Source organism: Magnolia sinica, chromosome 13, assembly GCF_029962835.1.
Source record: "Magnolia sinica isolate HGM2019 chromosome 13, MsV1, whole genome shotgun sequence".
NCBI classification, from domain to species: domain Eukaryota; kingdom Viridiplantae; phylum Streptophyta; class Magnoliopsida; order Magnoliales; family Magnoliaceae; genus Magnolia; species Magnolia sinica.
The window spans coordinates 21,614,969-21,638,130 of record NC_080585.1 but is presented as its reverse complement, the minus strand read 5'-3'; the positions used below and the strand labels follow the sequence as shown (position 1 = coordinate 21,638,130).

Sequence of the window (23,162 nt, the reverse complement as noted above, 5' to 3'; positions counted from 1 at the left end):
AAACCATTCACAGGTGAACCGCCGTTAACATTCAATGCCGTGACCCTCACTACCATATACTCGACGGTTAACAGAGACCACCAACGGCCTATATTCAACTTACGCACGTGGCCCCACGATCAGTAGATCTCGGAATGTTCACATGGGCCCAAACCTGATGAACGAGCCTGATGTTTCACACGTGGGCCAGTTGCCACGTATCCCACGACTCACCTCCTCAATTTCCTGCCGCTCGCCCTAAGTAAGAGCGCTCGTCTATTTTAAGCGGCGCCTGGGATACAGAAGATCAGAGATTTCTCCGTTTATCTGTTCCATCTTCTGCTTCGCCTATCATCAGAGACAGCTAGGGTTAGGGTTTTTATTTTTTTCGTTTAAAAAAAATCTTTCTTTGGAAATGGAAGAGATAACAGAGGGCGTGAATAACATGAACTTGGTTGCTGGCCCGGATTCTCACAAGAAGAATCGGATTCAGGTCTCCAACACCAAGAAACCCCTCTTCTTCTACGTCAATCTTGCCAAGGTACTTGCTCTCTCCATCACAAAACCCTAATCTCTCTCTCTCTCTCTCTCTCTCTCTCTCTCTCTCTCGTATGTTTTTTTTTTTGGCGGTTAGGTTTTTTATCCTTAAGGAATCTTGAAGCTTTGGATCTGATGCGGATTGAGTATTGTAATAATCAAGTTGATTTTAGGGTTTATGGCTTTCTTTTGATGTTCTCGGGTGCGTTTTGTCATATTTACAGAGGTATATGCAGCAGCACGAAGAAGTGGAGCTTTCCGCTCTTGGAATGGGTATCTTTTTATTTTTCCATCGACTCTCTCTTATTTCGGTTTCTTGCTTTGTTTCTTTTTATTATTTGTTTTAAATTCAACGCGAGTTTTTATCGGTTTGATGGCATGTATGGAAATGGACGTAACTTAAGTTTCCTATGACTGGTTGAATGCTGTGACCCGTCATATGCTTTCAGAAATTTTAGTTTCTAATTTCGCTCTTGAAAGATGGAATATTTAGAATGGCATAAAGGTCCATTTGGACTCCTTCAAAAGGGGGGCTTCCTTTTTGCCGACTTGGCAAAACCACTTTTGGTTTTGTCAAGTCCGCATTTTAGTGCCTATTTTGTTGAGTGCGAGTGCGAGAGGAGATGGGGGTTTGCGAAGTGCATCACAATGCACAACGACAACGACTCTTTGGATAAAAATGGCCTTTTGGCCCCAAAAGCCCCTTTGGAGGGTGTGTCCAAGCGGACCCTAAATACACCAATAAGGGCTCGTTTGGCTACCTGGAAAAGTAGACCCTGTGGAAACAGAATCCATTTGTAAGTGTTGGTACTGTGAAACAGATGTAAATGGATTCTCGTGGGAATTTGTTTCACTTAAAAGATCTATTTTGTGATTACTTCATAAGAGCTGTGGAGAAAATTCCTGGGGAATTGATTCTCCTCCATCAGTCATTTTTTTGAAACGCCATAAAGGCAAGGCCTGCCCAAATTCATCACATCTCTCTCCCTCTTTCCTAGTATACAAACACAATTTCTGCATTCATTAGAAGGGCTTTCTAAGTACCCAAACTATCGACAAATTATCATTCTCGGAGAATCTGTTTCCGAGAAACACTCTCCACCTTTTAAGATTCCAGTCCTCTAGCGCCATTTCTGTAAGTTCTTGTGCAGTTTGTTCTGATACCCTGAATAGTTCATATGAAACGGGGAAGGTACCTTGCTCGGTCCAAAGACTCCAAACCAGTGGCCTTTTCGTTTGGTTAGGTATTCCATGGAAAAAGGTTGCACCTTGTATCGACCTAGGTTGTTAGTCTGTTGGGCCCCATTATAGATGAGTGCTGGACCTCCTCGAACTATTCTAGTCATCCAGTTGGTGAGACTTCTCATGGGGTGTTCCGGCTGCTGGCTGTAATTACTTTTAAGCATGTGCTTGCACATCTCCCATCGGATGGCTAGAGTCCCATTGGGGTGCAATGCCTATCCTTGACAGGCCCATTTGATGAACGATCTTGATTATTGGAAGGCAAGGCCCACCTCTTAGGAGTGCTTGCCTGAACTAACATGATATGCGGTTGAGCTTAATGTTGCATATTTCATTTGTACTAATTGCCTCTATTTAATTGTTGCTCAAGTTACTAGTGCCATGTGATTTTGAATGCCTTGAACCTATATTTGGTTCTTCTATGTACTGTCCATAGGGTTCAGTTGTTTTTGTGTCTACCTTATCTTACCGTATAAGCTCTGGAAAGTGTATGCTGCTGCTATGTGTTAATGGGGATCTAAATTTGATGGTAGATAGAAATTGGAGTGTGAGGATCTGTTTGCAGGTTATTTAAAATCTAAATTTATAAAATAGGCTTTCTGGATTTGAGCTAGCTTGGTTGGAGATGGAAAGGCTTTTGGGGCTAGTGAAAGAGTGGTGGAGACCATTCGAGGTAGAAGGCTTTGCGGGATTCAGGCATTGCCAAAAATTAAGGTGACGAAAAATAAAATCAGTGGTTGGAAGGAGGTGTTGGGGAAGTGGGAGATGTAGGTAGGATCCATCCTCGAGGGCATCCAAGAGATTGACAAAAACTATTGAGGGATGATAAAGCGCTAAGGTAAAAAATAATTTAAGATTATTCAAACTGCCTGAGGGTGGAAGTAACCAAGTGGCGTCAACAATCTAGGGCAGTTTGACTTGAGAGGGATAAAAACATGAGATTCTTCGACAATATTGCAAGTCCGTGGGCTAGAAGCAATAGGATTGGTAGGATCGTAGTGGATGGATGGTAGGAGGAGAAAGAAAAGATCAATTGTGTGAGGTGGTAGTGCAAGTTAAGAATGCCACCTGGGCAAGGATGGGATGGGCCGAGGCTGGACAATTTGGAATTCAATAGTCTGTCGAATGAGGAAGTGGAAGCTTTAGAGAAGCCGTTCTCCAAGGAAGAAGTCAAAGCAAATGTGGACTCATTAAGCAGGGGTAAGGCGCCAGATGGTTTTCTGTTAGCTTTCTTTCAAATGTTTTGGCACGTAGTGAAGGATGAAATAATGGGATTCATGATGGAATTTTTTTAAGGGGTCAATTGTCAGTTACATTGGGGTGTTATTTATTGTGATTATCCTGAAGGTAAATGACACAGAAAGCACAAATGATCACAGACCGATAAGCTTGATAGGGGGCATTATTTTTAAAGGGGTCGGTTGTCGGCTGATATCGGGGCATTATTTATCATGATTATCCCGTAGGTAAATGACACATAAAGCATATAGGATGGGGGCTTACAAGATCATCATAGAAACTTAATCCACTAGATTTAAGGCAATGTTGGTAGTGTCATTTCAAAGAACCTTTGCGCGTTTGTGGAATGGAGATAGATTCTGGATTTCGTCCTTATTGCCCATGAATGCATCAACTCTTGCTACAATGAAGGGGCGAAAGACAATATGCTACCTGGACATTAAGAAGGCTTACAATCATGTCGATTGGGCTTTCCGGGACTACATGATAGGTCGGGATGTGGTAGGAAGTGGAGGGTGGATGAGGGAGTGCATTAGGTTGGCTAGAATCTTGGTTCTAATGAACGGATCACCTAAAGGATTCTTCAGGAGTTCTAGAGGCATACAATAGGAAGATTGCCTTTCCTCCCTTTTTGTGGTAGTGATGGATGCTTTGGGCAAAATGATGGAAAGAGAGAATTGGGTCTTATTTGCAACTTTACGGGTGGAAGAGACAGCTCCTCGAGTTCCCATCTTCAGTATGCAGATAACATTGTTATTTTTTGTGAAGCGAAACTAGAAATGGTGGACAAGCTAAGGATGATCATTAGGTGCTTTGAGGTGGTGTGGGACTAGAGAGTGAATATTGCTAGGAGTGAAATGCTAGCTAGGCATTCAGATGTTGACTGAGGAGGTGAGGCAACAGTCATTTTTTTGAAACGCCATAAAGGCAAGGCCTGCCCAAATTCATCACATCTCTCTCCCTCTTTCCTAGTATACAAACACAATTTCTGCATTCATTAGAATGGCTTTCTAAGTACCCAAACTATCGACAAAATATCATTCTCGGAGAATCTGTTTCCGAGAAACATTCTCCACCTTTTAAGATTCCAGTCCTCTAGCGCCATTTCTGTAAGTTCTTGTGCAGTTTGTTCTGATACCCTGAATAGTTCATATGAAACAGGGAAGGTACCTTGCTCGGTCCAAAGACTCCAAACCAGTGGCCTTTTCGTTTGGTTAGGTATTCCATGGAAAAAGGTTGCACCTTGTATCGACCTAGGTTGTTAGTTTGTTGGGCCCCATTATAGATGAGTGCTGGACCTTCTCGAACTATTCTAGTCATCCAGTTGGTGAGACTTCTCATGGGGTGTTCCGGCTGCTGGCTGTAATTACTTTTAAGCATGTGCTTGCACATCTCCCATCGGATGGCTAGAGTCCCATTGGGGTACAATGCCTATCCTTGACAGGCCCATTTGATGAACGATCTTGATTACTGGAAGGCAAGGCCCACTTCTTAGGAGTGCTTGCCTGAACTAACATGATATGCGGTTGAGCATAATGTTGCATATTTCATTTGTACTAATTGCCTCTATTTAATTGTTGCTCAAGTTACTAGGGCCATGTGATTTTGAATGCCTTGAACCTATATTTGGTTCTTCTATGTACTGTCCATAGGGTTAAGATGTTCTTGTGTCTACCTTATCTTCCCATCAACAACACAAAGGCCACCACTTTTAAGGCCTGAAAAAAACCCATATGTGAGCAATAGTGGAAGCAAGATTAAGCACATTCATGCATGCATGCATACACCATCCATCCATGCATATACACACATACATACTTCATACAAGGATGCATATACACACATCCATGCATACATCATCCATCCATGCACCCATAACCTAAAAAAAAAATCAAAATTTTTTAATAAACAAGTTTCTAATATTTAAAATAAAATAAATTAAAAAAAAAAAAAAAAAAACAGAAAACTGATTCATCACCAACAAATGCAACCCATTGATGATAAACATGGACCATAAATAAGAAAACATAAAACAAAACAGAAATCTAAAAAATAAAGGTTGAAATGATTTTTTTCCTAATTAAACCAAAAAAAAAAAAAAACTGTTCAAAAATATAAATAATTCAAAATTTTGAGAAATCAAAATGAATCGATAGATCAGCCCCTCATGTTAAAAATTATGACCACAATTACTTATTTTTTGAAAGAAAATGGGGAAAAATCAGATTTTCCCCAAGTCCCCCAAAATATCCCCATTTCAAACCTATAATCTCTCCATTTTCATGCGAATCCATGTCAAGCATGTCAGTGCATGAGGAATCATTCATAGAGATGAATTTGGAAAGAAATTTATGCAAAAAAAAACAAAAAAAAAAAACTCAAAAATATGGATTTTTTTTACAAAATTTCAGCCTACCCTTTTCTTTCAATTTCCAATTTCTTCCCCAATCACGTGTTTTGATTTGCAAAACTCTACAAGCAATGATTGAAATTGAATGTTGAATCAAATCTGCAAAAAAAAATAAAATAAAATAAAATAAAATAAAATAAAAAAATCCACTAAAAATACCTTCTTCTATTTTTCTCTTCTTTTTTTTTCACATATTTACGCAACTCTCCCCAGTCCCCACCCTAAACCCCGAAACGGTATCAACAATATCAGTGTGATAATATCAATGTTATGTTACCTAGAAGTATTTGTATTAAAGGGAGGTTCAGTTCGCCGAGCCAAAGATATAATTGACAATATTGTCGCTAACAAAAACCTTGCACCCAACTAAAGGGAATTTCTTCTTTTCTTTTGAACCTTGTCACAGAAAATTCCTTACAGTAGAAGGATAGCACCGATTAGGGGCAGTTAAAGAGGGACATAACATAAAAAAGGGAGGCATATTTGAAAGGGACAGTTTTATAAGTGTTATCCTCTGTCCCAAAGACAAATATTTACTTCTCCAAGTTAATAACTTCCTTTCGAATCTTTCCATCCCTATGCACATAGGAAGGGCCAAGTACGCGGAGGGAAAAGATCCTGCCTTATACCTGAAGATGCCCACCATTTGCCTCACCTCCTCAGTCAACATCTGAATGCCTAGCTAGCATTTCAGTCCTAGCAATATTCACTCTCTAGTCCCACACCACCTCAAAGCACCTAATGATCATCCTTAGCTTGTCCACCATTTCTAGTTTCGCTTCACAAAAAATAACAATGTTATCTGCATACTGAAGATGGGAACTCGAGGAGCTGTCTCTTCCACCCGTAAAGTTGCAAATAAGACCCAATTCTCTCTTTCCAGCATTTTGCCCAAAGCATCCATCACTACCACAAAAAGGGAGGAAAGGCAATCTTCCTATTGTATGCCTCTAGAACTCTTGAAGAATCCTTTAGGTGATCCGTTCATTAGAACCAAGATTCTAGCCGACCTAATGCACTCCCTCATCCACCCTCCACTTCCTACCACATCCCGACCTATCATGTAGTCCCGGAAAGCCCAATCGACATGATTGTAAGCCTTCTTAATGTCCAGCTAGTTTCGCCCCTTCATTGTAGCAAGAGTTGATGCATTCATGGGCAATGAGGACGGAATCCAGGATCTATCTCCATTCCACAAACGCGCATAGGTTCTTTGAAATGACACTACCAACGTTGCCTTAAATCTGGTGGATTAAGTTTCTATGATGATCTTGTAAGCCACCATCCTATATGCTTTCTGTGTCGTTTACCTGCGGGATAATCATGATAAATAATGCCCCGATATCAGCCGACAACTGACCCCTTTAAAAATAATGCCCCCTATCAAGCTTATCGGTCTGTGATCATTTGTGTTTTCTGTGTCATTTACCTTCAGGATAATCACAATAAATAACACCCCAATTTCAACTGACAATTGACCCCTTAAAAAAATTCCATCATGAATCCCATTATTTCATCCTCCACTACGTCCCAAAACATTTGAAAGAAAGCTAACAGAAAACCATTTGGCACCTTACCCTCCCTAATGAGTCCACATTTGCTTTGACTTCTTCCTTGGAGAACGGCTTCTCTAAAGCTTCCACTTCCTCATTCGACAGACTACTGAATTCCAAATTGTCCAGCCTCGGCCCATCCCATCCTTGCCCAGGTGGCATTCTTAACTTGCACTATCACCTCACACAATTGATCTTTTCTTTCTACTCCTCCCATCCATCCACCACAATCCTACCAATCCTATTGCTTCTAGCCCACGGACTTGCAATACTGTCGAAGAATCTCATGTTTTTATCCCTCTCAAGTCAAACTGCCCTAGATTGTTGATGCCACTTGGTTACTTCCACCCTCAGGCAGTTTGAATAATCTTAAATTATTTTTTACCTTAGCACTTTATCATCCCTCGATAGTTTTTGTCAATCTCTTGGATGCCCTCGACGATGGATCCTACCTACATCTCCCACTTCCCCAACACCTCCTTCCAACCACTGATTTTATTTTTCGTCGCCTTAATTTTTGGCAATGCCTGAATCCCGCAAAGCCTTCTACCTCGAATGGTCTCCACCACTCTTTCACTAGCCCCAAAAGCCTTTCCATCTCCAACCAAGCTAGCTCAAATCCAGACAGCCTATTTTATAAATTTAGATTTTAAATAACCTGCAAACAGATCCTCACACTCCAATTTCTATCTACCATCAAATTTAGATCCCCATTAACACATAGCAGCAGCATACACTTTCCAGAGCTTATACTTAGGTTCTTACTATTGAACATTGGAATAGTAAAAGGATGATATGCTGCAATGTTTGCATCTTATGCATGGTGTGCCGTAAAGGTAACGGTGGTGGCCGTTACGGCCATGGTGTGCCGTAAAGGCCGTTACGTAAAGGTAATGGTGGCAATTGTTACACGTTATCGGGTCGTAACAGCCATTACAATATAAAAAAATAAAAATAAAAATAAAAAAATAAAAGAAGAAGAAGAAGAAAAGAAACGAAGAACTTGTAAATGTTGTTCCCTCATAAAGGCCGTAATGGCCCCGTAACGGTCCATTACGGGGTTGATACAAGTTTTGGTTATTATTTTTTATTTTTAATAAAAAAAGAGACCGTAACAATTGTTACACCCCGTATCGTAAAGATAACGGTGGTGTCTGTTATAACCACCGTTACCATTACGGAATACCTTGGTTACAGCCATTGTTACCATTATGGATTACCTTGATCTTATGCCTTCGAGGTGAAGAAACAATTGATCACTTCTTTCTCCACCACGGTTACTTTCTAAACGTTTGGTGGGGGTTTTATTCCTCGTTGGTGTAATTGGGTAATGCTGGGAAGGATTTGTGATCTCTTTCAGGCCTAGCTTGGAGAGCCCAAAGGAAAGAGACAGTCTTTTGTAGTCTTTTGTTGCTTGCTGGTTTGTGGTCAGTATGGAAGGAGCATAATGACATAACCTTCTGTGACAGGGTCAAATTGCGTGTAGTTGTTTTGCATATCACTAAGAATAGAATTGAGCTCAGCATCAGGCAAAAAGTGATTAGCATGGTGTAAATTGGGAAACATTTTTCGTGTGTTGGGGTTTGTCATGACATTGCATTTTCAGATGATTCCTTATCATTCATTTTTCTTGTCTGGCCGTTCAGGTCATCTTGTTTTCTTTTGCTTTTTTAGTAAAGTTATCGTTCCCCTCTAGCAAAAAGAAAGGAAAGAAGCGATGTGTAGGTTTTGGGAAAGAATTGAACGCTTTATATGAAATGTATAGTGAAATGATATGTGAAGGTAAGTTAGGATTAGGAATCTGAGGGTGGGAGCAGAGGTTTGGATTAGTATTTGTAAGATTGGACATGATGAAAAATGGTTGACTATTGTATTTTTGGAGGTATCAGATTGATAGCAAGGAAAGGAGATAAAGTAACATTTGGGAAGCTCTTGGATTGGTAAAAAAAAGTTCCTTGCAATGAAATTCTCAAGGCTTGGTATGGGTTTATTCTTGTGTAAGTTGCTTCTGCATGACATCAATGGAGGAAGGGCCTTTTACTTGCTGTGATCTTATGTGAGGCTCTTTGATGCCTTAGTTTTTGCTTGGACTGTTGGGCAGGGGTTGATGGTAAAATTCTTACTCTTTGACCATCTCCAACATAGGGAGCCTTTACCTCCTTTTAGGAATTTCTTGCTTGTATCTGTATTTTTTTTTTTTTTTTTTTGCCTCTCTTAAGAAAATCTTTTAATCTTAGAAAAGGGAGCACAAATTCCCTGGTCATTATTTTGCTTCAAGAAATAAGAGATAATGACTCATTGCCTTCTCATCCATTATGATGCAATTTGAAAGACCTGGAGATATTGCCTATATTTTTGTGGTACAAATGGACATTCCAGCAAAAGCTTAGTGCCACTGTGAGGTCGTGGGAATGGGTGTTGTTCAGGGGATACCAATACCATTTAATGTTCTTCTTCTTCTTCTTTTCAGAGATACCTCTTATTGTTTTTCTTTTTTTTGTTTTATTCATCTATTCATTTATTTGTGTTTGGTAGCATCCTTGTGCCTACATCTTTGGAGTTTATCCTGCCTGACACTTTGTGTCACTCTGGATAGTTGGCAGCCATGCCACGTATCTAGGTTACATTGATGGCATCTGTTTGCTGAATGTTCTTTTACGAAGGGTCCAACCGGTCGGTCCATAATTTGGCCGAAGGTGTGATGGACATCATCTTTGTATTGGAAATTTGTTCCCAGTCTCTTTATGTTCCCGTTGTTGACTTTTTGTTTCTTTTAATAAATTCATATTTTGAGAGGGGAACAAAATTCACCGGAACTAAAGGATGGGATGGGAATTCCCAATACAAAGAAAGGGACGTGAAAGCCCCTGAAACCTGAAACGGGAACAAAATTCACCGGAACTAAAGGATGGGATGGGAATTCCCAATACAAAGAAAGGGACGTGAAAGCCCCTGAAACCTGAAACGGCAACCTTGAATACCATAGGGTTGGATAAATAAACGATTGAGGGGTTAAACAAAATGTCTAACCCTGCAGTCGGGAATCTGATCTCTTTAAGAATGCAGTCCAGATCCCAAGGAAAAGGTCTATTCCCCTTGACCCAAAAGCAAATCTCCCTGCGAGGCACCTCCACTTCCACTGGAGTAGATTTGAACTGGTTGTGAATAATACGAACTGCCTATTGGAGGGAGAGAGCGGCGACTTTTGCCCAGGATGCAGCTCTAGTTGGATTTGAGAAATCTAGGTTCATGGATCCTAGGTCATCCAGAAGAAGGCCTTCCACACCAAACCAACAATCCTCCTTGCTGAAAACAGGGATCTCCACCATGAATCTGCACCTTTTAGTAATCACAATCGTCCTTGATGGATGGAGGATTAGTGAGTCTGCAGCACTATCCAGCAATCTCTCCCAGTTTAGGATCCAGGCCTCAATGCCAGTGAAAGCAGGGTGAACAGTTGCGCAGGCGAGCATGTCGACCTTAACCCAGTGGCAGATGAATTCCACTGATGATAGTGTCTTGAAAGGTGCAGGAGTTAGATTTCCCAGAAAACAGAAAGGTAACAAACATCCAGAGACAGTTTCCTGTCTTTGAAAGGGTCCCCTTCCCAACTGAAGCATGCAGAAACATCCTGAGAGTGATCCAGAGGAGATGCATTCTGTAAACCACCAAAGCCTATCCTGTTGAGTGAATACACCAATAACTTCCAATCAATGTGCTCATAGGGCTATTCCATATCTATTTTGTACAAGATGCCGCCTTCTCCTGATTCTGTTTCATGTTCGCATTCATTCGTCACTAAGATGCCATCCAGGACTGCCTTTCCTTGACAAAAGCGCCTGGAATTGGGTATGTAACCATCAAGGTGTTCTATATGGTAACGGTGGCCATAACGGCTACTGGCATTATTGTTACGATACAGGCTGTTACGGCCTTTTTTTTTTTTTGAAAAATCTGTTTCGGGACTGTTATGGTGCCGTTACATGTCATTTTTTCTTTAACAGCCATTTGGGTCAGCCTGACCCGCCGGGCCTGAAATTTGATGAAATCCCCATTTGCCACTTGAAATTTCCTAATATATCCATCAATCAAGTGGGCCACAGATGCAAAAAATAAAGAATAAAAAAATTGAACGAATGAAACCAACAAACAGCCTACATTCAAGATAAATGGGCTTCCTAATGGATGATTAAAATGGCATATTTGTAGGATCTAACATGTACATATAAAGCTAGGTTGTGCTGGGTTGGGTTGGGCTAAAATGATTCGAGCCCAAGTCCGACCTGAAAACCATCAGGTTATGCATGTGAGGCCCAAGCCCAGCCCATGGGTCAAGCTATTAGGTCCAAGCCTGGCCCATAGCCGGTTTGGGCTCGGCAGATGAGGTGGGCTATCCAACCCGTTGCCACCCTTACACACTATTTTCCCAGCTTCCTTCTCAGAGTCTCCCCTCATCCACTCTGCAAGCTCATGAGTAATGTTCTTAAAAGATCAACTTCTCTGTAGTATGTGAGTGTTTAGAACAGTTTTTATTTGGTAGGGTCTTCCAACAATACCCCTGGATGGGAAGCTTGGGGATATGTTTCACCATGTAGCTTTTGTTCTCAATCTTATGGAAGATCTTTTTTGTTCCCTCAAGCCATGTTGCCCTGGATTTCTACCTCCTAGCTGCCCCTTCCCTTCTTATAGTGACTTGATATTCAAATTTGAGCAATTCCCTTTCCACCTATTTTTTACCTCCCAGCTTCCTGACTCTCTCTGTCAATATGTAAATCTCATGCATGCACTTTTCCTTTTGGATCATGCTAATGGAATGCAGAAAATCAAAATTTAGGGCCACACAGTTATCAGAGACTAAACATGTGAAGTCATCCATGGTGGTGCCAAGATAAAAATAAAAATCACAGTGGATGCTAGAAAATCGAATCAAGGATTGTGCTTGCTGTAAATGTAAATATATCTTACGTGATATTTGAGTTAGTATAAAATACGAACTATATGGGACAGGATCCATTCCACATGGGAGGACAATGTACCAGAGATCGAGATGGTCAGAATTGTCCTAATAACATAAAAATTGTTGTGCAAATGTCACTGACTGGATGTTTGTGATTTTCGTACTTTTTTTTTTTTTTTTGTGGCTGGGGTAGTAAGATGACTGCGTTTCTTGGCCCAGGAGTCGATGACCCATTCAAGGTATCCTGGATGAATGAATGGTTTGAATAATCATACACATGCCACACGTATGGTATTACCATGGGAGGATGAAAATTTCATCTGCCTGGGTGGACTGGATCTCATCCCATACATCTTAGATCCCATTCAAGTTAGTTTAAAATATGAACAAAATGCAAGGCATTTGAAACCTAGTTTTAGTAAGAATCTAAATAAAATTGGAGGAGCCCCATTTCTGAGTGGACTAATCACCTACAACTGGTCATATGTTAACTGTACCGACTAGTTTAGAAGCAATTTTCCTTGAAAATATGAGCCCAAGTGGAAACAAATAAAATAAAACCTGAAGGCATAAAAAGGGTTGCTGCTTACTTCTGATTGCAGGTGATCAGTTCTCTTTGTAAGTGCAGTTGATAGGTGATCTGCACAGAGACCGTTTTCTAATTCCTGTGATATTGATTTATCGTTTTGATAATATTTGCAGCGATTGCCACTGTTGTTACCATAGCAGAGATTCTGAAGAACAATGGGTTAGCTGTTGAGAAGAGTGAGTTTCTTGTGCTCCTTTGTTTCTCTCCGTAGCTGAGAAAGAAGAAAAACAAGCTATTTAACTTTTTGCTGTGAACTCTGATGTGCAGAGATCATGACATCGACGGTTGATATGAAGGATGAATCAAGAGGGCGGCCCATTCAGAAAGCAAAGGTAAGTTTGCTTAATGTACATTTCATGAATTTTTTTTTTTTTTTATGCCAGCATGCCACACTTGCAATAACTGTTATCTTTTAAAAAATGAATGAAGAAAAGAAAAAGTACATGAGCATGTCACCATGGTGGATTGCATGGTGTGGCCCGCACCACTAACCTTGATGGTGTGCTAATGTGGCAAATTTTTGTGGTCCCACCATGGTATATGTGTTTTATCCGCACCATCCATCCATTTTGTGAAATCATTTTACGGCACAAGCCCAAAGATGAGGCAGATCCAAAGCTCAAGTGGACCACACCACAGAAAGCAGTGGGTATTGAACTCCTGCCATCGAAAACTTCTTGGGGGCCACAAAAGTTTTGGATCTAGTTAATATTTATGCTTTCCCTGCGTCTAGGTCTGTGTGACCTTATGAACAGGTTGGATGGCAAATAAACACCTTGGTGGGCCCTAGGAAGGTTTCAACGGTGGGTGCCATTGCCCCCACTGCTTTCTGTAGTGTGGTCCATTTGAACTCTGGATCTGCCTCATTTTTGGGCTCATGCACTAAAATGATCTTGCAAAATGGATGGATGGTGTGGATATAACACATACATCAACGTGGGCCCACAAAAATTTTGCCAGGTCAACACATCACCGAGGAGTGCCACACCACGCAATCTACATACCACATTGCAGTCTGCACACTTTCCAAGCACACATCTCTCTCTCTCTCTCTCTAGTCACTGACTCTTTGGCTAATACCATACTCTCTCTCTCTCTCTCTCTCTCTCTCTCTGAAGTCCCTGACTCTTTGGCTGGGACTTTGGATAATACCATACATGTTAGGTGTATCTGAGTAACACAGTAACATGATTAGATTATCTAAGGTCAGTTTGATAGGCAAAAAGGAAAAATGGCCACTTAAAAAAACTGATCAACAGTTCATGTTGAGACACTGATGAAGTGTGTACCCACCTGTTGAGCAGAGAGGTCTGATTTTGGGCGAGGGGACATACTTTTGGGGGCCCTGCATGATAATAGCTACCATTTTTATTTTTATTTTTCCAAAAAGGGGGAAAAAAAAGAACAAGAAAAATCACAGCATGGATATTTATGTATGCCTGAGTAGCATTCTCGTTTGTCAACATTGAATGATTCACCATTCATATCCTTGAAAGACCAATGACATACAAGTTCTTGTGTTTAGATTGAGATATTGCTGGGGAAGACGGAGAAGTTTGACGAGTTGATGGATGCTGCGGCGGAGGAGAGAGAGGCGGCAGACACAGAGGAGCAGAGTTGAAAGGATAGAAGGTTGTGGGTAAGTTTCACATTGGGATTGTTGTTTTGATGGATGGGTCCTAGGACTGCTAATGGCACAGACAATTGAGTAAAATGCTACAATCTCATTAGTCTTGAAATGAGTTTCAGGGATGTGATAATATTGTTTTTTTAGAGTAGGCGATTCTGTAGAAACTAATATCTTGCTATTCAAAATTTTATTTTATTTTTTATTCCCCCCCTTCTCTGTTCTGAAAGATTTCACATGTAGATTTTAACGTGAATTTGGAAGCATCAAGAACCGGATCCAGTGGTTAAGTGTCCATTTGGTGGTTGCACCAAATATAATGAAAGTTTATGATATTTTGCACCAAATTAGACGGATCAACCATAAAATGTAGTGCAAAATGTCACCCTTTTTCTGTGACACTGCAGCATATGCTGTCTTTTGCCTTCAAATCTCTTTTTGGCTCATCTTCATTACTAGTGGGGAGGCGCATGTACATGCACCCATGGCTTTTGCCTGTAAAAGTCCCGCTAGTGGAACTCATAAGGTGGGTCACTAACCACTCATTCCCAGGCAGTGGCTGGCAAAACATCAAGGGGAATTTTGTGGCCCATTTGTCAGCCAACATTTTTGCAGACTTCTGATGATTGGTTTTTGGTGAGTCTGGCATTTTAGCCCTATTTTGATATATGGGGGCCAAACACGGCGGAAATTGTGTTTGGCTCAAAAGGGCGTCAAGCTGGCCTTTTTTGATGGTGCATCCAGACGGGCCCTTGATACCTCTAGAGCGTGATGGTTGATGCTCAGGCAAAACCAGGAACTACAATTAAAATTGATATGTACCATTTTTGTGTATTTGGCAAATCTGACATTTAACCCAAAATGTTGTCCAATATGATAGTTAATTGACCAAATCAGTGAAAACTTTTTTTGGTTTAATTTGAATGGGTTCAATTCAATTACTCTCAATGCCAAAAGTGTACAGTTCCCGTTCGCACTACAGTTTCTTATTATAGACCACCTGATTCTGGCTGGAGCCTTCCTGATGAGACACTGGATCTTGCACCCCTGCAATGTTGTCACGTGAGTGTTACTGCAAAATGTGATTTGCATTTTGTATTTCTTTCTTCCGACATCTGAACTGGTTTTTATATCAACATTCCACAGACCAAATGATTCGGACGAGTCTTGATAAAAACTCCCCAATTTGATTCTTTACTACCTGATACGGTTTGATACCTTGAGTCCCCGCCTCATTCACCTCTAAATTGGGATATCTGAACACTTTGGATACCATACTATTGTTCCCACCAACATGCCACTTGTAGGACATCCACAACATGAAAACAGTAGGCCCCACCATGAAGATTGCTGATCATCAGGTGGAATCAATTGACATGTAGGTGTGGCCCACTGAGTTGATCAGATCATCCTGATTTTTTTATAAGAGTGATCTACGTAGCTGGGCCTACCTTTTTCATTACAGAAGAAGTGGCATGTTGACAGGGTTAAGGGTCTGGATTCAATAGGCACCAACGCGGTCATTAGTTGTGATACCGTTGACTGTAGGTGATCGGTTCTCTTATCTGGACTGAAATTGATACTACGAAGACTAATTAAAACGTAAGACGGTTGGGTTTGGATTCAATGGACAGCTCTCGACTAATATTAGAGGTTTGGATTGTTCAATGAATCTGATTTGGGGGGTGTGACCTATCTGCGTGGGTCCAAAGAATAAAAATAATAATAGAAATAAAAAAGGTCAAAAAAGCCAAAACCATTGAAGGTCTTTTCGATTTCTTTATTATTATTTAATTGTTAATGGGTATGTATAGTTAGTAATCTAGACCAGATTCTTTTGATGCAGATACCTGTTTTTCCTACATTGCTATTAGAATATTACTGAAAACCTATCATCCCAATGCCACTACGTAGGACGCAAGAGTTTCCTGCAATCCCTGTTACTAGGAGCCCCTCTAACCCAAAGTTGTGGGGCGCACCACGGTCCCTGTGACATCTATACCGTTCATCAGTTTCGAAAGCTAGTGTTAGGGTGCTAGCCCAAAAATGAGGCAGAACTCAAGTGAGCCACACCCCAAGAAACAGTGGCTTCGAAACCTTCCTATGTCCAACCATTCCCACCGGGATGAAGGGACAACACAAATATCAACATCATCCGAAATTTCTGTGGGCCCCAAGAAGGCTTCCATTGTGGGTGTTCAATCCCCATTGTTTCTTGTGGCGTGGCACACTTGAGAGTTTTGGATCTGCCTTTTTTTTTTTATTTTGGTCTCATATCCCAACATGATCTTGTAAAACTGATGAATGGAGTGGACACCACAGAGGTTTGGGTTACAGGAACTGGGGTATGTATGCGTGTGGAAAGGCAAGGGCGTGCATGACAATCCACCGAGAGAAATACGGAGAATGCAAAGTAACTTGAGAAAATGACCACTGTAGACAAAACCTTTTACCCAGCGGTTTTTATGAAGGAAGACAAACTTAAGTTACCAAGTTAGACTAGCACGTGCGGACAGCGACTTTGAGGACGAAACTACCCCTCCTTTTTACTGCCGTTGCTTTTCCTCTTCCTCACTTCCCTCTTCACATTTTCGAAAAACGCAGACGAAAACTCCTGCACCGCTGCTTTTACTCTCCCTTTCAACTGTTTGTTTTTTCTCTCCCTCCTTTTCAGTGTTGCTTTTCCTCTCCCTTTCCACTGCTGTTTCACTGCCATTGCTTTCACCTCCTTTCCTCACTTCATTATTGGCGGAAAGACACCTAGGGGTTAACATCATCTTAATTCATAATGACAAACAAAACCTGAACTGTAATTCCTCACATTAAGTCTATTGCAGTTTGGGTGCCCAAATGCAGGCTAACAGACGCATAGTATACGAGAAGAAATAACATAGAATTTCCATGTAACAGGGAAAATCTCAAAGAGAGGAATGGCTGGCAACATAACCTCATATTTCATTTAGCAAAGCTAGGTTTAGAGCACATACTCTTTTTGCCGCTTGAAGTCAATTGTACATCTCATTCTAGCCAAAGAACATTAGAGATACAAGTAAAGCAACAGATTATAACATGGAAGGAGGATATTACAGGTACCAGTATGGATGTGGTGATCTGAGCCATATCTTCCAACTCCATCGTATACTGAGATCTGGTGGGTCGTTCGGGTTCTAGCAACAGATAGGTTCCCCTGCAAATTTAGTGAGCATGAAAATAAGATCTAGAAAAGAAATGATAGGTCACTGCCACAGTCAATGATCAGAGATTACTATGTAAAACAGCTTTAGACATATGTATCTGATCAGAGATAGCTTTATTTTTTTTAAATTATCCATTGCAGCCATTTAACTCTTTTTTTTTCCTCCTGTTGTTGTTGTTGTTATTATTATTAGTATGGAGTGGGGCCGGCTAGGCCTGCAAGTTGTGCCAGTGACAATCTTGTTCCTGGATATTTCATTCACTAGGTATGCTGAGATCTTTCCAACTATCATTCGATAAGATGCTCATAATCTCACTGCCACAAAATTCCCCTGAATCTGCACATACATGAATATCTTCTTGCATCAATAGCATGAATCTCTTCATCTCCTAAATCTATTTTAACCTTTGCCACAGGTATGATGCCAGACTGAAAGAAAGAGTTCAAGTTTTCAACAGTGTGACTGGCTATGCTAAACCTGGAACCATGCTAGCCTTATTAGGTGGCTCCAAAGCAAGTAAGACCACTCTCCTCAAATGCCTCTCTGGCAGAGTCCCTCCAGATGGCAGCCTTAATGGCGAGGTCCAAGCCAATGGCTACAACCTGTCTTATGCCTTTTCTAGAGTTGTTGGCTATGTTGAGAAGCTAGACGCCCACCAGCCTTACCTTTCTGTGAGCGAGTCCCTCCTTTTCAGTGCTGGCCTCCGGCTTGACCGAACAATCAGCTTCATGAGCCGGCACATCCATGTCGAGCTAGTCCTCAACCAACTCGGCTTGAAGGTTTATGCTAACCAGCTTGTTGGGTCCGTCCGTGATGCCACTGGAAAACCTTCGAGATAGCAAAGAAGATCACCATTGCCGTTGAGCTTGCTGCAAATCCAAGTGTCCTCTTTCTTGAAGAACCAATCTCTGTCATTTCAGGGCATGGGTGGATGTGCATTTATTACTGAATGGTGATGTTTTTGGCCTGCTTTATCAACATTTTTACTATACCTTTTTCTCATTTCAGTGTACATTGCATCATGACTAGTATGCCTACTAGTATGTACTCTTCCAAATAAAAGAAGTATTCATTCTTAACTCTCAACGAGAGGAGGTAGACAGCATGTGTAGGTCATGAACTCAACCTCACATTCATTAATGGAAAATGTCCACACGAACTCAGATTGTTTATCTCTAACCTAAATGTTGAAAGTCTAGTATAAATTACTCTATGTTTGAATTTTATAACCTCAAGAGAAGGGTACTCTGTGAGGTCTCTCTGCATGGAAACCAAGAAATTCACGGATGCAGATCTCAGGTTTAATAATGCTAGCATTAAAGCATAAAGATAAATATGTACTTAGAAAAATGCATCAAAATAGTGAGGGAAAGGTTAAGGCAAAGATGATTGATTCCATGTTTTCTTTTCTTTTTTTTTTTTAAAAAAGGAATACAGATATAGCTACGGTTGTAATCCGTAGCCATAGATCGGGGGCGGAATCGCTGGATCCGGGATTGATCCCCGAATGGGACAGCGAGTTGGGGCGGAATCGCAAGATTCGCGATTGATCGCCGAATATATGGCTACGGATTATAACCGTAGCTATAGTCGTATTTCTGTTTTGACATGTAAAATTTTATTCTACCTACAATTTTTCTCTAACACATATTTTATATAAATATGTGTATATATATAAGCATATAAAAAAAATTCACGGTTATACTTTGTCTCATTGCTTTCTTTATTCATATAGCAAGAATACATTCTAAACCAAAATTAGTGAAGGGAAATGATCGTGAAATGAGGGTGAAGTGAAGGAAATAGATTGGCATGTTGGAGAAAGTAGTTTTGATAAGAGTTAACCACCCTCCTAAGGAAGATAACAATGCTTCCAACTTGATAAGTTTCTTTCAATTCTCTCGATAACCTTGTCCCATAGATGCTTCACTAGCTTACCTATGCAAAGAGGCAAGCCAAGATATGATAACGGGAAGGATCCTGTTTTGCACATGAAGACATTTGCCATTTGGATTAGGACATCATGAGGCACATGAATCCCCAATAATTCGCTTTTGGAGGCATTAACATTTAGATTCGAAACCGCTTCGATGGATAATGTGATTTTTTGGAGATTATCAATCGAAGTAAGGTTTGCATCACAAAAGAGGATTGTGTCGTTCGCATGCTAAAGATGGCTAACTTGCACATTGCACCCCTGCCTCTGCAACGTTAAAACCTCGGATTAAATCATTTCCCTTTGCTTTATGAAGCATCCTATCAAAAGCCTATCCGGTAACAATGTATTGGGTCACCTTGTCCAATACTGCGAGAGGCCTTGAAAAAAACAAAAGGTGAGCCATTAATCAGAATTGAGAAATATGGGGATTGAATACAAGATTGAATCCAACCTCTCCACTTGAGACCAAAACCAAGTCTTTCTAGCGTATAGTCTAAAAAGTTCCTGTTAACATGATCGTAAGTCTTTTTAATATCTAGCTTGTAGACTAATCCATTCTTCCCTTCTCTATGTCTGGAGTTGATACATTCATGGGCCATTAGGGCAGTGTTGAGGATCCATCTACTTGCTATGAAAGAACCTTGATTTTCTGATATCACCGTTTATAAGACACCTCTAATTCTTAGGGAAAGAACTCTGGTGAGGATTTTAGAAGGGCTCCCAATTAGAATTATAGGCTCAATTTTGGGGACAAGGGCAATGAAGGTGGCTCCAAGTTCCTTAGAGAGGTGACCTCTATCATAGAATTCTGATATAAAATCCATAACGTTGCTTGAGGGCTTCTGATATTGTGGTCATTTGTAAGAGGAAAGAAAGATGCACAAAAGATGGAAATGCCCTCTCCGTCTAAAATGCATCTACTAAAAGTCTAAAAGTTTGTCCCTTTTCGAATTCTCTCTCTCTCTCTCTCTCTCTCTCTCTCTCTAATAGTCTAATGTGAGTTTATGTGCATGAGGAGAAATTGCACATAGCAGCCTGCTGCTTGAGTTGGAAGTGCATCTTTTCAATCTAAGATGCAATAAGAGAATTCAGATACACAGCTTCCATGGAGGTGTTATCTCGTGTTGTGGCATACAAGAGGTTGGTGGGCAGCATTTCCAAATTCCAAAATTTATATATGATGTGACATGCATTGGCTGATGGTGATGATCATTCCTCTTCCCAGTTGTTTGTTTTTGGGCCGTCGGAGTTGAATCAACCAACTGAGAAAAATTAACAAATAAATTAAAATAGAAGAGCAGCTGCAAGTAAAGCTTCTCATTTCTGAACTGGTTCTTTGTTTCAGCATAAGTCAGAAGGCAACTGGTTTGATTATATTTCTTGGAGATCTTCCATCTTTTCTGTGAAACTGATTTATCTGTGGTTATGTTTCATTTCTTGGATGCAACCGAAATGCAATGAAGCTTTGTTGGAGATGTTTCAGATTGAGTACATTGGGACTGCTCCATACGTCATTTGTATTCCTTCTGTTCTCCATCACCGTCCATGCTCGAATGACCACTTTTTAGTCCTTTCTTCTGATGGGCTTTACCAGTACTTCAGCAATGAAGAAGTATGGGACCATGTCGCATGGTTTATTGAAAACGTCCCTGAAGGTGACCCTGCACAGTACCTTATCGCAGAGCTTCTCTTTCGTGCTGCCAGAAAAAATGGTCAGTTGATCCATCTTGTTTTTGTTTCATTGATCTTCATGATATTATTGCATTTTTTTTTTTTTAAAAGAAAAACAGAGGAAGAAAAAAGGAATCCTGCCCATGTTCATCTGGGATCCACCTGGTACATGGAATGGATCCTCACACGTGTGCTGTAATTTACCCCTTCAGTCAAGTCTGTCAATTGGTTGAGATTCTTAGGGGATTGATCTTGTTACTGTTGTAACTGGACCTGGTTCTTTTGGTGCAACTCGAGAGCATCGTTGCATGTCATCATCAAGCCTAACCACCATAAAAAATGCTGAGATTTTCAGCTGCAAAACGATAGTAATAAATGGCAGTAGTTTGGGAAAACAAGCTCTCTCTCTTTTTTTCTTTTGGCAAAAAAAAAGTTCATCTCATTTTAGTTAGGGTGTCTTTGGTTGCAAAAAATTTCTTGAACTATAATGATTATTTCCGCCAAATCAGACTGATTAATCATTAGATATCATGAGCGGGCCAAACTAGAAAATGAGCGAACTAAACATTAAGCGGGCCAAACTGGCCTAACTTGAAAATGAGCGGGCCAAACTAGAAAATGAGCGGGACAAACTGGAAAATGAGCGGGACAAACTGGAAATGATCATGAATCAACACGGAATTGCCGGGAATGACCGTGAAGTGAAGCGAATTTAGCGGGAATTGAGCGGGCCAAACTGGAAATTAAGCAGGACAAACTGGAAAATGAGCGGGCCAAACTAGAAATTGAGCGAGCCAAACTGGAAATTAAGCGGGCCAAACTGGCCTAACTGGAAAATGAGCGGGACAAACTGGAAAATGAGCGGGCCAAACTGGCCTAACTGAAAAATGAGCGGGACAAACCAGAAAATGAGCGGGACAAGCTGGAAAATGAGCGGGCCAAACTAGAAATTGAGCGAGCCAAACTGAAAATTAAGCGGGCCAAACTGGCCTAATTGGAAAATGAGCGGGACAAACTGGAAAATGAGTGGGACAAACTAGAAAATGAGCGGGCCAATTTGGTATTGAATTTGTCTTTAAAAAAAAAACATTCAATTTGTCTAGAGGCTGAATTACTCTCATCAAACTAGTGTTTTCTAATTGTCATGTTTACTTAATGTCATTATTACATTGTTGGGTGCCATGAAGAGACAGGAAGCCTCCAAAGATATTTTCAGGCCACAACCGCAAAAAAAGGATAGGATCTTCCAGAGTCTGAATGATTTCAGCAAAGATGATATGACCTCAGCAAGCAAGAAATGTGCCACTTGTGTAGAGAAATAGAAAAATCATTCTATCACCTATATCTTGTTTGTAGAATGCCTAGGGATATAGAACTTCTTCAAACGCTTTTTAATTTGTTGGGTTCTCCAGAAAAGTGGCCTTGGTCGTAGGTGGGTGATTGAAATTGTTGTTTAATCAAGTAGGGCGAATTTTGAGGATGCTTTCATTTGACATAATCTAGTGGATCTAGAAGGAAAGGAATAAGAAATTCTTTGAAAATAGAGTATCATTAGAAGTGAGTGAGAGACATTATCAAGAATTTTTTATCAGTTGGTTAAAATTAGTGAAAATGAGTTTTGTGTCACTTTGGCATCTGTATGGAAAGAGCTTGAACAGCGACAACACGGAACAAAAAAATTTAGTTGGTGTTATGAGAAGTGACTAGGGAGAAACAATATGGTGTTTCAGACCGGTGAGACTCCAACAAGGCGGGTGAGTCTCATTTATTTTCTAGGCTGGTTAAAGTGGAAAGAGATGTAGAAAATGCAGATCAAATTTCATTGTCAGCAAAACTAAAAAAGTTGGTATAAGGTCCGTGCTGATATTTTTATCACGTTTCGAGGGAAGCTAGTGTGGTCACTGATCATTTCCATGCACTTCACGGTCATTTCCACAAAATTTCACGGTCATTTCCATGTATTTCACGGTCAATTCCAGTGATTCCATTTCATTTCACGGTCAATTCCCTTCACTTCACCATCATTTCAGGGTCATTTTTTTCTAAAAAAACAAACTAAAGTATTGGACTACTCCATTACAAGTCGTCGAGTGGGACCCACCTGAGGTATGTATTCTATCCAGGCTGTCCGACAATGGGGCCTGACATGCTAAGGGCCTCAGCTTCCACCTCCAAGATCCTGTCGAACATTTGCTTGTCTGGGCTCGGCTGCATCCACTTCT

The 23,162-nt window shown here is 40.6% G+C and overlaps 1 protein-coding gene across 1 annotated transcript; it reads left to right on the top strand.

Moving 5' to 3' along the window:
• The first annotated feature begins 253 nt into the window (after window positions 1-253).
• LOC131223188 (uncharacterized protein At2g34160-like) lies at window positions 254-14,338 on the top strand. The gene is made up of 5 exons (XM_058218501.1): window positions 254-520; window positions 741-789; window positions 12,620-12,682; window positions 12,774-12,838; window positions 14,032-14,338. The coding sequence occupies exons 1-5, from the start codon at window positions 395-397 to the stop codon at window positions 14,125-14,127; spliced, it is 399 nt and encodes a 132-aa protein (XP_058074484.1). The 5' UTR covers window positions 254-394; the 3' UTR covers window positions 14,128-14,338.
• The last annotated feature ends 8,824 nt before the right edge of the window (window positions 14,339-23,162 follow it).